The sequence below is a fragment of the Delphinapterus leucas genome, chromosome 14 (genome assembly GCF_059928025.1).
Source record: "Delphinapterus leucas isolate spDelLeu-1000000601 "Yukka" chromosome 14, BTC_Dleu_Yukka2, whole genome shotgun sequence".
In the NCBI taxonomy this organism is placed as follows: Eukaryota; Metazoa; Chordata; class Mammalia; order Artiodactyla; family Monodontidae; genus Delphinapterus; species Delphinapterus leucas.
In genome coordinates, this window is record NC_143142.1 from 63,256,561 (window position 1) to 63,270,341 (window position 13,781).

Consider the following 13,781-nt stretch of genomic DNA (forward strand, 5'->3'; position numbering starts at 1 on the left):
GAGGAATGAATAGAACAATAAAGTACCCACCAGAAGGTCTGGATTCTGCCTTGGACAGTAATTACCCCCCTCTGGAGGCTCAGACCCTCATCTGAACAAACAAGGGTGTGGAATGATGTGCTCTGTAAGGTCCTTTCTTGCTCTACTGCTTTAAGATTTGATGACAAGGTAAACTGATTTGGTTGGGCTCCACACACCCAGTTCTGTCTTTCCTGTGTTGGAAAATGGGGAGCGGGTAATTTTGACTTATACTGATGAAAATTAGAAGTCAGGTACTGTATGAGGGGCTGGCACCCACCTGCCACCTCAGGATGCTCTGGAGGTGGGTCAAAGCCCATAGGCTGGGTACCAGGCAACAGGAGTCAGTGCTCCGCAAACTGCCCTGGTTCCAGTGCCCTTGGCCCTGTGCCTGGGCCAGAATACCTTCAGAAGATCAGTGTGTTTTCCAGATACCAAAGCACATCCCAAGCAGGTCTCCCTCTGTGAAGGAGAGATCTGCCCTCTGAACCTCAGCAGCTTCTTCTGTCCCTCTCGGGCTCCGCAGTGCCTCTGATCAGGGTGATGCTGAGGTGGGTGGGAGATGAAGGGCTGCCTGAAGCTGGCTGTGGCACCTCCCTGGCAGCCCAGGAGAGTCTGATGTTGGAGAAGGAAATAGCTAAGGGTAATTTGGAGTGGAATGATGATAACTAGTCCTTACTTAATTCATGCTCATTGCTCTATGATGGCACACATTACAATTCTTTAAGTTAAAGTGAAAAAAAAAATGATGCTGTTAAAGTGCCGGAAAAATGGTGAATATTTTTATAAAATTGGAGTGAGGAAGGGCATCAAAGACAAAAAGCAAACAGGAAAGACTTACAGATTTGATTAGATAAAAAGTTAAAACTTTGGTATGACAATAAACACAAAACACCATAGTCAACATTTAAAAATGGACAGAAACAAAAGAATATTTGCAACATGATGAAGAATTAATATTTTAGTATATAAAGAGCTCACATAAACCAGGAGAAAATGAACATGTCAAAAGAAATATGGGGAGAGAATACGTGGGCATTCACAAAACATACAAATGGATGACAGACATGTGCAAAGTGTTCAATATCCCTAGCAATGAGAGAAAAGGATATAATACAAGGAACCACTTTTTCCATTTAAGTTAGCAAAGATCTAAAGAAAAGATGATACGTGGTGTTCCAAGGATGGAAGTATAAATTAGTGCAACCTTTCTGGAAAGCAACATAAAATTACGTATCAAGAGCTTTGAAAAGTTCATACTCTAACAGAAATTCTTTTAGGAGTTTATCCTAGGGAGATGATAATGGATTTGTACAAAGATTCAGTAACAACGATGCCTAAAACTTGGATAAACTTTAATGTCCAATATAAGAGTGCATTTATAGACTGCTAGGTAGTCTTGAAAAGAAGCTCATGTTAAGTGAAAAAAAGGAGGGTAAAAACTGGTGTGTATAGTATTTCATTTTGTTTAAAAAATGATTTAATATGCACTAGAAAGGCTGAAACTCCAAAATGTTAACATTGGTTTCCTCTAGGTGACAGGATTATGGGTGATTTTTATTTTCTTTCCTTTATATTTCTGTATATTTAAACTTTTCTACAGCAAGCATGTGTATAACTTTAGAGATATAAAGATTGTTAATTGGCGAGAGAAAAAAAAAACTAAAAGTTTTGCTATGTTCTAAGGTTGATGAAGACATAATTTAAGGGGAGATGAAAACACCATTAAGCTGTTTACTCTAACGAGAATCACTTGAAACCCAACTATTTTTGGAAGACGATAGCATAAAAGGAGGTGGCAGAGAAAAGCACTGAAGGCTGTGCTCTGCAAACGTGGACAGTTTGAAAAGCCAAAGAGTTTTTCAAACAGCAACAAAAAGTATCCAGCCTACATACCTGGCACTAGAAATAAGAAGAGAACTCATATGGTAGATCTAGTTCCCCTGGTAGAGCCTACTCATCAAGCAATAGGCTTTGGGGCTTATTTCATTTACATAATCTTTATTTTGTTATCACTGCTTTTAAACAACGACAGAGACTTTTGATCTGTACCGTGGTTTAGAATCCCCATCCCTGCTTCTCCAGAGGATGCCACAACAAAGAGAGAGGAAGGAAGGACGGAAACCACTGAACACAGAATGAATCTAGTAACAGCCACAGGTGAAAGATGGGACAACCATATTCAGGTAGATGAAATGTAGTTTGTTTTTAATAAGAAGTAACCTTAAAAGTAACTTGGAAAAGAAATTTTTTATAAAAATCTAAGACGATGACATGATCAAAATCTACCAGTTAAGTTTTTCACAAAACCCCAGCCATTAGTAGGTCTTCCCTGTTGTAAACCACTGGCCTTTCCACTTGGTTCTCTCAAATGCCATGAATTTGTCATCATACCTGCAAATCCAAGGACTCAACTCATGAGTCCTTGCTAATCTCCTTTATCAGTGATCCAATCTCATCTTCACTGTCAGTTTTAATCTCTTCGAATATGACTCCAATATTTATATCAACCATTGATTGAGAGTATGTCATGTTCCCACAATTTGCTGCAATGGGCAGCAACAGAAGACTCTTTTCTGAAATTATTTACAACACTGTCGGGTAGAGGGTGAAACAATCAGAGAGCAGTGAACACAAAACACCCATGGAACTAGAAATAAACACAGGAGGACTTCAGCACAGAGTGCAAACTGCAAGAGCAGGAAGGCTTCCTGGAGGTGGCAGAGCTTGAGCTTTGTCCCAAATAATGAGGAGCACCTAGACAAGGGAGGCATTTGGACTAGAGAAACGCAGGGTGCAGAGGTGGAAAGTGAGGGGCGAGGGCGGTCCGCAGGGTAAGTGGAAGTGAGTAGGGGGAGAAGTGGAAATAAGCCTGGGTGGGCCGATTATGGAGGATTGTAAAAGCCAGTCAGGAGTTAGATGAGACGCGATACGGTCAGCAGTAGGGAATCACTACAGTGAGTGGAAGGCGTGGTGCCAAAGGTAGATTTTTAGAAAGGCAGGGCTAATAGCAGCAAGCAGAAAGGGCTGGAGTGGGGAAGGAAGGTGAGGACGCAGGGCACCCCGCGGCAGCGACACAGGAGAGGGAGAGGGTGAGGGCCTTCTCCATTCGTGGCCTCATCCAGCAACCCTTTGGCAGGTCCCAGTCAGGCCTAGGCTCTGAAGTTATACTGGTGGCCAGTGGCAAGAGAGTAAAATGAATGAAAAATGACAGCAAAGGCCTGAATACTGTAATAAAGGAAGGTGCAGGGTGTTGGAGGAGCCGGGAGGAAGGAGAGCTTCACTAGGGAAGGCAGACACAATGTGATGGCTGAAATGACTTCTGGATTTGCAGCCGCAAAAATGATCAGACCAGGGCTTCCCTGGTGGCACAGTGGTTGGGAGTCTGCCTGCCGATGCAGGGGACACGGGTTCGTGCCCCGGTCCAGGAGGATCCCACATGCCGCGGAGCGGCTGGGCCCGTGAGCCATGGCCGCTGGGCCTGCGCTCCGCAACGGGAGAGGCCACAGCAGTGAGAGGCCCGCGTACCGCAAAAAAAAAACCAAAGCAGAAACAAAAAAAATGATCAGACCAGTCCTTAGTGGGAGAGCTCGGAATGGTGGCATCTTGGGGGCAGGGTCTCCAACCATTTACTCCTGTCCAATTAAACATGACTGTCATTGCAGGATGTGGGGCCAGCTGTCCTACTGTCACCTCAGTGACCTTGATAAAGGTGAAGCTCCTCGTCATCCATTTCCTCCAAACTCTTACTTCTACCCAGTCTAGATTACATTTCTCCCACCTTCCCTCAGGATCCCCTCCTGAGCTCTCTTCTCATGTTCTACCCAGGTGGTCAACTAAACGGATTGTCTCGTATCAAAGTAAGTTTCACTGCCTGTTTCAGCCTCTATAACTACAGCCCAGGAAAGCTCTAGAAGTTCTGATTTCTAATATCAGCTGGTTTACAATAAAGCCCCTGCAGGAATGTACATATTACCCTTAAAATGGTAACAGTAGCGGCAACGCACATTACTACGGATCAGTCACTAGTCACTATGCGAAACACTTTATACATTTAATCCTCTCTGCAACGCCACGAGATGGGTAGTAGTATTGTTCTACGGTTGAAAAGGGGGTTAGGTAACTTGCCTAAGGTTACTCAGTGGGGGAGTCGGTGTCCAAACCTGGAGACCCCGCTACTAGCCGCCAGGCTCTCTGCTGCCTCCACCTGAATGGTAAATGTCTGCTTGCTCTGCGGTGTCCGCTCCTCTCCTCCTCCCTGCATTTCCCCATCAGAGTCTTGCAGCTCTGGAAGCCTCTGTCCAGCAAGTGGAGAGACTTGCTTGTGCTTCCTCCTCCTCCCAACCTCTGCCCACAGAGTACAGAGGCCTGCTTTCTCCCCCTCCGCCTCTTCCACTTCCCCCCTCCCCCACCTCCTCCTTCCTCTCATCTTTATCCTCACTATTCTGTACCACAGGTCACCCCTCACTCCCAAAGCACAACAAGAGAAGCTCAGAAGTGTGGACCCATTCTAGACATGCTTTTCGAGAGCTCGATGCTAAGTTTCCTCTTCCTCCCCCTGCTTCGTCATGACCGTCACCATCACTGCTGATGTCATCGAGCACTTATCCTGTGCTAGGGATGTGCTCAGACCTTCACGTGGATCCTCGCATTTAGTCCTCATCTTCCTGTGGGACAGGAATTATCCGGCCCACTTTACAGTTTCCAAGGTCCTACAGCCATGAGGTAGCAGAGCCACAAAGTATCTCAGGGTATTTTGAGCCTGGCTTCCTAACTGTCACAGGTGATAGCTTAGCTTAGTTCCCCAGTGCTCTAAGTGAACCGGGTTTGAAGTGTTGTGACTGTGAGTCCACCTCCTAGTAAAAAGCTCTTGCTGGGATTCCTCTCTGCTTCCTTCTGATGGCGGCTTTACAAAGTTCTGTCCTCCCCTTTCCATCTGAGCGAATCTAAATCTGTCTGCCAGCCTCATGGCCTCTCACATTTAGTTAACAAGCACGTAATGTGCATTTGCTGTTTTCGCCGGTGTGAAATTAACTGCCCCTTGGTGGTGTGTCTAAACCACGCATTATTCAAACTTGGGCACCACTTCCTTGGTCAGTGGAGTACACTGTAGATAAAAATGGGCAAAACTTTTCTGTTGTTGTTTAATTGAAGTGTTTCACATACGTGGCAATCACAGAGGATTCATTTTAATTCACACCAGGAGGATGAGTGATGGGTCTGAATGGAACCTGGACAGTTGTACTACAACATCCAAACTTTTTAAAAAACAGAAACACGTACATCATGCTGTATGGTAGAGTAATTAGTAAGAAAATGTATAAATTACTTAATTCCTTAAAATGATGATTAGCTTTTATTAATGGGATAAATTATGGCTACACGGGTTTCACATGGAGTTAGGTGGATACTTTGGGGATTCAGCGGGATTTGGACTCACTCTACTGGATCTGCAAACTCAATAATTAGATAAACATCAGCTTAGAAGGGACACAAATCACTCAGTGTCTGCTCATCGCTGCAAGGAACTGTGCAGTCTTTTTTAAGATGTGGTTTTAGAAATGAGAGAATCCTGGATCCCTTGGAAGCACCTGTTTTTCAAGGTTTCAAAGATATTTTTAATATGTTTCCCTTTTTCTTGAAGCTACAAATGTCATGATGATCCCAACATACTATCAAAAGCTACTGGCCATTCTCCTCCCTTCCGTCTTATTCTAAGCCTCAGCAGGCATTCTCCAGATTCAAAATACTGAAGCATCGTGAGCTCCAAACCTCCCTTGCGGATACTGACAGATCACAAACTTGACCGACCCTATCGCTCCTTGGGGCCTGAACTCTCCTCCATCACGAGTCCTCTTCATTCTCATCCCTGCTAAGCAGTCTGGTGGAACTTAGTTTGGCATGTTACCAGGATCCCAGTACTATTCAAAAATGCTACCCGAGAGGGCGTGTCTTTCAGTCTGTACTCATGATTACATTGGAGAAGCCCTGGCGAGTGCAGACCTTGGTGCTCATGCTATTAAAATTGTCACAATTACTGAAAAATCTTTTTCTGGATGTTTGCCTATGGCTCTACCACAGGAATTACCAACAGGAGTTTTGTGATGCCTGGATTAAAAAACAAAGGGCACTGACATTCTAAAAAAGGGTCCCTGAAAAAATTAATGTTAAATGTATATAATTGAAAATATGACTAAATGAGACTCCAAAAAGCTTGAAAAACACTACTGTGATGTATTTGTCCAAATGTGATTCAGAACACGACAGGTGAATTTTAGAAATCTGGACACCTATCATAGGTCTTTCTGAAATTCTAGGACTCTGGGAGTAGAGACAATAGATTTTATGCCACAGTTTCTCTTGCCACCAAATTTGGAATGAAATTTTATTACTAAGTATGTATGGAGAATCCCCAACTACTAAAATTGTACTAATTTTAATTAATAAAATATGTGTACATTGAATTGTTAAATTTTAAATCTTCATGTCTCAAGCACCAGGCAGCTCTCTAGCACTATCTGAGAATAAGAATTAACTGTTCTTTTGTTTTTCCTACCTTAGAGAAAAAAATACCTGAGTAATTATTTTGTTTTAAAAAATATTAATATTTCTGACTATTTAAATATATCTACATATTTAATGGTATATTTGCATACATGTTTTAAATGTACACAATACAGATGCACAGATACACATATACCAATAGAATAAACACCAAAAGGTTCTTATAAGAAATTTTATCTGTCAGCTGATTCAAAGCATAAATAACAGGCTAAAATTTCCAAACACTTTGAGACCACCGGAAGACCCTGTGGTACTTTGTGTAATCACATAATATTTAGAAGCCTATCCTTATGCCTAATAATAGAAATGTCATCAAATATCATAAGGCAATGAAATAAAACTGATTTCTTACTGAATACTGGGAAAGATGTATTTCCTTTTAACACCTGGAATTCTTGTTCTAGTCGTCTCCGCAAATCTATTTGTTCAAATAAGACCTTCTGAAGTTCTTCTAATAAAGAAAAAAAGAAGAGTCATTTTACTAATCTTTACAAATAACTCTCCAGAGGACTGTTATATATGGCAATTTATTATTATAAGACAAAATATTTTACCAGTTTAAAAAGTGTCGCATAGACATAGGATAGATTTTGTGCAGAAATCCATGAATATAAATCAATGTAATGTATTATTTTAAAGGATTATTTTACAGTGTCATGTATTGATTGATATGTATGCATTAATCTCAATTATATCCACCCCATGGTCCATATATTATTCATATGTTGCTTGTCAAGCTTAAAATATAGTGTAGAACAAAAATATCCTCCTATTATCTCTTCAGTCTTCTAAAGCTAAGAGAAGTTCTACAGAATTAAAACTTTTCTTTACCTTTCCCCATATTTTCTACATCCTTTCTGAGTGAATGAGGTGAATTTGTCTCTTGTGTGTGTTCACCTTTAAAAAAAAAGGAGAAAAAAATATTAGTTTTGTGTAGGCTATTTTCTGCAAGTTGTTATTTTCACTTTCTATTAATATCTACAAAAGAGTTTTTTTAATATAACTTCAAGGTGGAAGTCCTCGGGGCCAAACGTCGTCCTCATTTACTCGTGTATCATTTCCCTGAACCATGGAGGGGAGTGACAGAAAATGAGGGCCGAGTCCACCTAGACTGTGATGACAGCTCCATGAAAGCAGACTCCTGACGTCAGCCTCCCTCCCAGCCCCTACCACTGCCCAGCCTTTACAACCAAGCTAACTGCTAGAAGGGCAAAAGAGGAGGTTGAACAGCTGACATTTCTGGGAGAAATCTGATCAGACTCCCTCTCTTTCTAGAGGTGAAGAAGGCTGATTTTATTGGGAAGGCACCCAAGACCATGGAAACAGAAGCCTCCAGCCTTCTTGGGCCACCAAAATGTGGGGTGGTGAAAAAGAAGTGAGAGGAGGCTTTAGCTGTCCCTGGGAGAGAAGTTATGAGCCTGGAGTGGTTTCCTAATAATTGATAGCTTTTTTAAAAAGAAATCAACCGAGAAGAAAGAAGTGAAATAAGTTATGTTACTTTGTAATAGTCATATGCTTGCTGATGATAATTTCTTAACTACTTGTCTTCAAACAGTATAAACTGTATTGTGGATAGAAGTTAGATTGCTGTTCTTACCTATTTTGCTTCTGTGCTAACTAGAATGATGACAAGCTAAGAAAATGTATATATCTACAGTCATAAATTGAGTCTATATAATCCAGAAACCATAAACAGAGCAAAGAAATGCAATCATTCTGCTATCAGAATTAAAAAAAGGTTTCAACTCGTTTTCTGCAATTACCCACATAATTAAGCTTTCCGTTTTCATCTATAGAGATATGGCAGTGCAGACAAAGGTGCTCTGAGAAGGTTTCCTCTATCCCCCTCCTCTGCCCCCCGGGTTAGCTCTTCCACGTCCTTGGTGCCGTTTGCTTCCAGCCTTCTGCACCTACTAGGCAGGCTACCTGGAGGCGGGGCTCTGTCTTTTCTGCATGGCCAGTGCCTTGCACAGTACTAGACACATACGCATATTCAATAAAATGTCTTCAGCTGTCACTGAAAGGGACCCTAGGAGGTCACAAATTCTAAATCATAGCACAAGTTAGATGCATCGTTTCAATTCTGTTCTCGTATCTTTTCATTTCCCTTCCTCAGCAAGAAACGGAGTGAAATGGTCCCGGGCACTTCCAGGAATACTGGGGAATTTCATTATCAAGGGAAAAATTTCTGCAAAGAGGGAAACAGAATTTCTTCCCAAAGTGGCAGCCTACAATATCAAGGACGGACAGAAAAGTCCTCAACCTGATCTTATAAATGGCGATTCTGCAGTCCACATGATGACTGTCAGGGGTATGTGTGTGCAGGTATGCATGTGTGCATATGTGTGTATGAAAATACAAATGTACAAATATTCCCAAGCATGTGCACAGTTATGGGAAGGCACTTCCTCTGGCTCCCCATCATCAGCACAACAATATCCAGGGCATCCTGAGTTGCTTAATGGCAGCCATTTTCTGTACTATCTACGTCATATTTGCACAAACTTATTCTCATTTTCATCTTGGACATGACCTCTCTCTGTAGGCTTTTGAACATTAATACCTTGGCTTTCTTCTCCATATAATAAATAATGAGGAAATACCGGTGAAGCATTTTAAATACAGACCTCAACGTAATTCCTACAAACTACTATTATCTAAAAGAAGAGTAACACAAATGTTGGTAACAAATTGTAAATGTATAAACCAAGAATAATGATATTTTTAAATGAAGATAAATGCATATTATGTGCAGTTTTACCTATGTTTACTTTAGTCTCAGTTAACCAGATGTTAAATGCATAGATGTTTCATACCCACATATAATATTGAGGTTGAACAAGAAAAGAAATGAGCATGCACACATCTCTGCATCTATCTACAGAGCAGGATGAGATTTTATCATTCTACAACTTTCCCAACCCCTCAAGACATGATTTAAATGAGATAGTTAGTTTCTGAATAGGGAACTCTAGAAGCCATTTCCTTATCACATTAGAGACCAGCTTCTTTTTGACCTACTAGTGTATTTTGTGGACTGTTTACCTTACATTACATTTCAACTAGATAATTAACTTAAAAAATTAAAATAATATATGTAAAATTGCATTTCTTTTCTCCTTCACAGATAGGAGGTTTACATTAGTATGAAGCATTAAACAAATAGCTAGTAAATAAAACTATATTAACCACAGGTGAATCTACCGATGACATTAATAATACGCTTTTCATCCGCTTTGTGAAGGATTAATTAATATTTTACATGTGTCTATTTGAAACAGGTATTTTGCTGCAACTTCTCAGAAAAATCTGTCAGTTTTGAGCTTAGAAGATTCAAATTTCTCTCTTGCAAAGCGTTTTAAAAAATGGTTCAATGTTAGGTAAATAAGGAGCACAGAAGCTTCAGCTGCCTTTTGTGTATCTTTCACTGGACCGTTGCCTTTTGCATATTACTAATCTGTGAAAACCAGATTGTTAATGGTGGTTAAAAATGACCTCTGGGAGCCTGGATATGTTTGTTCACTATTACTGCTAATGTTTTCCATCTGGTTTTTTTTTTTTAAAAAAAAGGCAGTCTAATACTAGATTAAATAAATGAGATTTAGTTGACAATGAGCTTTCCATTTTTACAAATATTCCATCAGGTTAAATGCATTTTACTTTTCCAAAATTAATGAATGCATTTGGAGAAATCCCCAAACTAAAATTCTTACTTTCCTTCCCATTATATTCCCCCTTTAAAAAAAAGTGACAAAAAGGCCAGGGTGGAGGGGGGCCATAGAGATCTTAATTGTAAAAGAAAATAGTTGAGTGGCTTAAAGTTGGAGAATGATGGATAATTAGGGCATAAAAGGCATCCAGTGGACTGATGTGATGAGGACTTGCTGCTCAGGGATGAGTTCACACCAGTTCTCCACAAGCACATGCTCACAGGGCCAGTTAACTGTGACCTGCATTGTTGCCCATGAATCCTGCTCGCCCCAGGGGGGGCAGAGGCAGTGTGAGGCCACATCAGAGAAACTATACCTCTGCTGAGTGCAGCAGGGGCCAGGGAGCCTGAAGCCACATGGTCCCTGCTTCCCTGGTCTCTCCAGCGTCCTCCAGGGCCAGGTGGTCCCACATCCCAGGGGAAAGCTCCACCCCACCCTTGGATCGGCCCTTACACAGCCATCAGAAATTGGAAGTACAAGAGGGATGGATGTGAGAATACACCATGCCAAAGCAGACATGAGCAGTAAATAGCAGATGAAGGGGAGACTGGAGTATCCAAAGGGGGGAATAAAAAGAAAGACCAAAACAGCCAATAGATTCACCAGCACTATGTTTCAAGGCACAACGGTAATGACTTTCTCTTAAACATTATGGCACACCTCTGCTCGAGAACCTGCAGTGTTTCCCCACGGTCTACATTGCAGAATCCACTCAACTCCTCCCCGGGAGACTCCAGGTTCTCCTGTAACCTTGTCCCATCCGGCTCAGCCAAGCTGTATTTCTCTGTCACTAAGCACAAACCTTTTACCCAAGACAGACTCTTATTTCTCGCATCTGCTGGCTCTGCTTTATGTTGTTTCTCTTCCCTGCGGTGTCCCCCTCCTCTCCCCATCCACCCAAAATCAGAAAGCCATCCAGGTGTCATTTACTCTTTCATAAAACCTTTCCCAACTTCTTCAGATGCCACTGATCTGTTCCTTCCTGGGCTGAAGTTCTAAGTCCTTGTCATCTTTACTCTGCCACCTTGTACCCAATATTCTAACGCTTCACCTATGCTAGTCTGATCTTCCTCAGCTAGAAAATCTGCTTTCTGAAGGCAGAGAGATCCTGCCCTACAGGTAACCCCCATCACCTCAACCCTAGGGAGGGGTAAAAATGTATTCCACACACACTTGTTGTACTTCATTTAATCCAATTTGCTTTGTGAAAGAAATACAAACTAATGCTATCGTAAATCCTCAGTTGTCATAAGGTTTTTAAAGCACTAACTCATTCCTACGAACGAACAAGCACATTTTGATCCATTGTATGGTCTAAGAATTACTCTATATTTTCAGTTTACTGGGGAAGTTTGTGATTGTTTCCATTTTTGTTCCTACCTGACATTTTGAAAATTTCTTTCAGGGACAAATAAAACTGTAGCACTGAATGTTAACTGAGACATGAAGATGCTAATTCTCGTATGTGTCTGCCATGGCCTCCAGCAGCAAAAATACCTTACAATTTTAAAAAGCTCACTTAATTTTAAGAGCCAAATGAGTAGGTCAGATGACCTGTTCTGTTGGTGGTCATGAGATGGGAGGAGAAGTTGATTAAAAGATATTACTGTTCTCAGGCTAAACTTGAATTCAATAAATAAGATATTTAAGTATTGTACCCTGTATGTGTATAGGGCATCAAAGTATATAGAGTACAATATAAAATGCCTGACATTGGACGAAGAGTAAAAATTTTAGCATTCCCCCATCCCTTCTGTGGCAATACATCCTCCTTCCTTCTCCTTTCAATCCCACTCCTTTTCCTACCCCTTATCTTGGCTGTCTCCCTTTTAAAGTCTCCTTTGAGCCTGCAGCCAGCACTCAGGGGCACTACCCCAGCCTGCAGCCCTAGGGGCTAGCAAGTTGCTTGTCATTGAAAGGTCCTCTCTGTTCCCCCAGGATTGTTGTTGACAACAACTGATGAAAAACATTTGGAAAAAGTGCATTTCAGAAAATGCACGCTGAAGGGCAAATTTAGTCAATGAAACTATTTTAGTTTGGGGCTGTGTCTATACATGAAATTCACATGGATTCTAATATTTAGGTGAGGAATAAAAAATTTCAGTCAAACATCCAGATGTTTCCATAGTTCGTGGGGACTCGTGCTATTGCATGTGTTCTAGTGCAGGGGAGCAGACCCCGGAAGGGAAGGCAAGATCTGCGTGCGAAGCTACCAACGGTGTCTGCCCGCAGTTCCCAGGGCACTGTCACGCCCTCAGGGCAGGCTGGGCCTGCCCTCTGCCTCCCAACAGCCTCAGCACAGGCCTGGCCTCTGTTGATCAAGAGAGACTCCTCTTATATATGTTTAACTCCCAAACAAACACTGAATTTTAATAATTAATCTTAGCTTTATAATCTGACTTAATTTAAAATTTCTGGAAGTTTAATTTTCTCTTTCCCTAACAATCTACCTTAGAGGTACAGTTTGGATGGGGTCAAAGTTAATCTACAGTTTGTATAACTAGTACAATGAACAAGAACCAAAATTTAGCACAACGTATGGTTTAGAGAGGTTTCTAAGAACATTTTGCAGTAAGGCATTAAAAAATCAATTACACGGAAAGCAGAGTTAAGTAATTTTCTCCTCTATCAGTGGGACATGGACTTCTGTTAATTTCTTGGTGTTAAATTCTACATTAAACTCATCCCCTGTGACGTCTGGCACAGTAGTGAGGTCATAGAACAGAAAAGAAAATCAATATGACTGGAGAGGGTATGCTGCAAAATGAACTAACTAAATATTAACTCCATTAGCCAAAAAAGGGAACAAGAGCAAGATTAATATTTGTGAGTTTATAGTTAACTAAGAATTACAACAAAATTTACAGTTCATGATAAAAATTTATCGTGAGTTACGTACACATTGCTTCTGAATAAGTATATCAGATTTCGTTGATTAGTGAATTGTGAGTTCATTTAGAATTCTCTTAAGTTTTAGAACTTGTGTTGTCAATTAATGCTATTTTTTATTTTTTTCTGAAGAGTTTTTTATTGTCCTTCTCTATCTCCTTGATTTTCATATAAATTATTAAAAACCACAAGAAGGAAAATGTTTCCATAAATAAAAAGAAATTTATATTTGAAATATGGGGATTAGCTAATTTTGGATACATACATTTAAATACCTCAAAATTCGTTGTTCATAAAAATGTCAGTAGTAACTTAGAGGTGGATAAACTGAGGCCAAAGTACTTAAAGGGCTTGCCCAAAGTCATCTAGTAAGTGAGAGAATTAAAACTCAGATCTACTAGTCTGTGCTTTTTAGAATTTTTCTTCTTCTTCTTTTACTTTTTTTAAAAAAAAATCATAAGCATGTTCTAAAATAGAATGGAATAATAAATCAGAGCGCCTCATCTGCTATATATTCATGAGAAGTGTAACTGCTTCTTACTATTCTCAGAAATCCATCCATAGCATATTAAGTACACTGGAGAATTATACCAGTGAAAA

General features: G+C 40.7%; 1 protein-coding gene across 1 annotated transcript in view; it reads right to left on the reverse strand.

Annotated features, from left to right (window-relative positions):
• Positions 1-13,781, reverse strand: part of SKOR2 (SKI family transcriptional corepressor 2) — a 33,792-nt gene that overhangs the window by 11,072 nt on the left and 8,939 nt on the right. Inside the window, exons 4-5 of the mRNA XM_022561812.3 lie at positions 7,414-7,479; positions 6,935-7,033 (exon numbers count right to left, since the gene is read on the reverse strand). Of these exons, the coding sequence (XP_022417520.2) occupies positions 6,935-7,033; positions 7,414-7,479 (165 nt within the window). The remainder of the gene's footprint in view (positions 1-6,934; positions 7,034-7,413; positions 7,480-13,781) is intronic.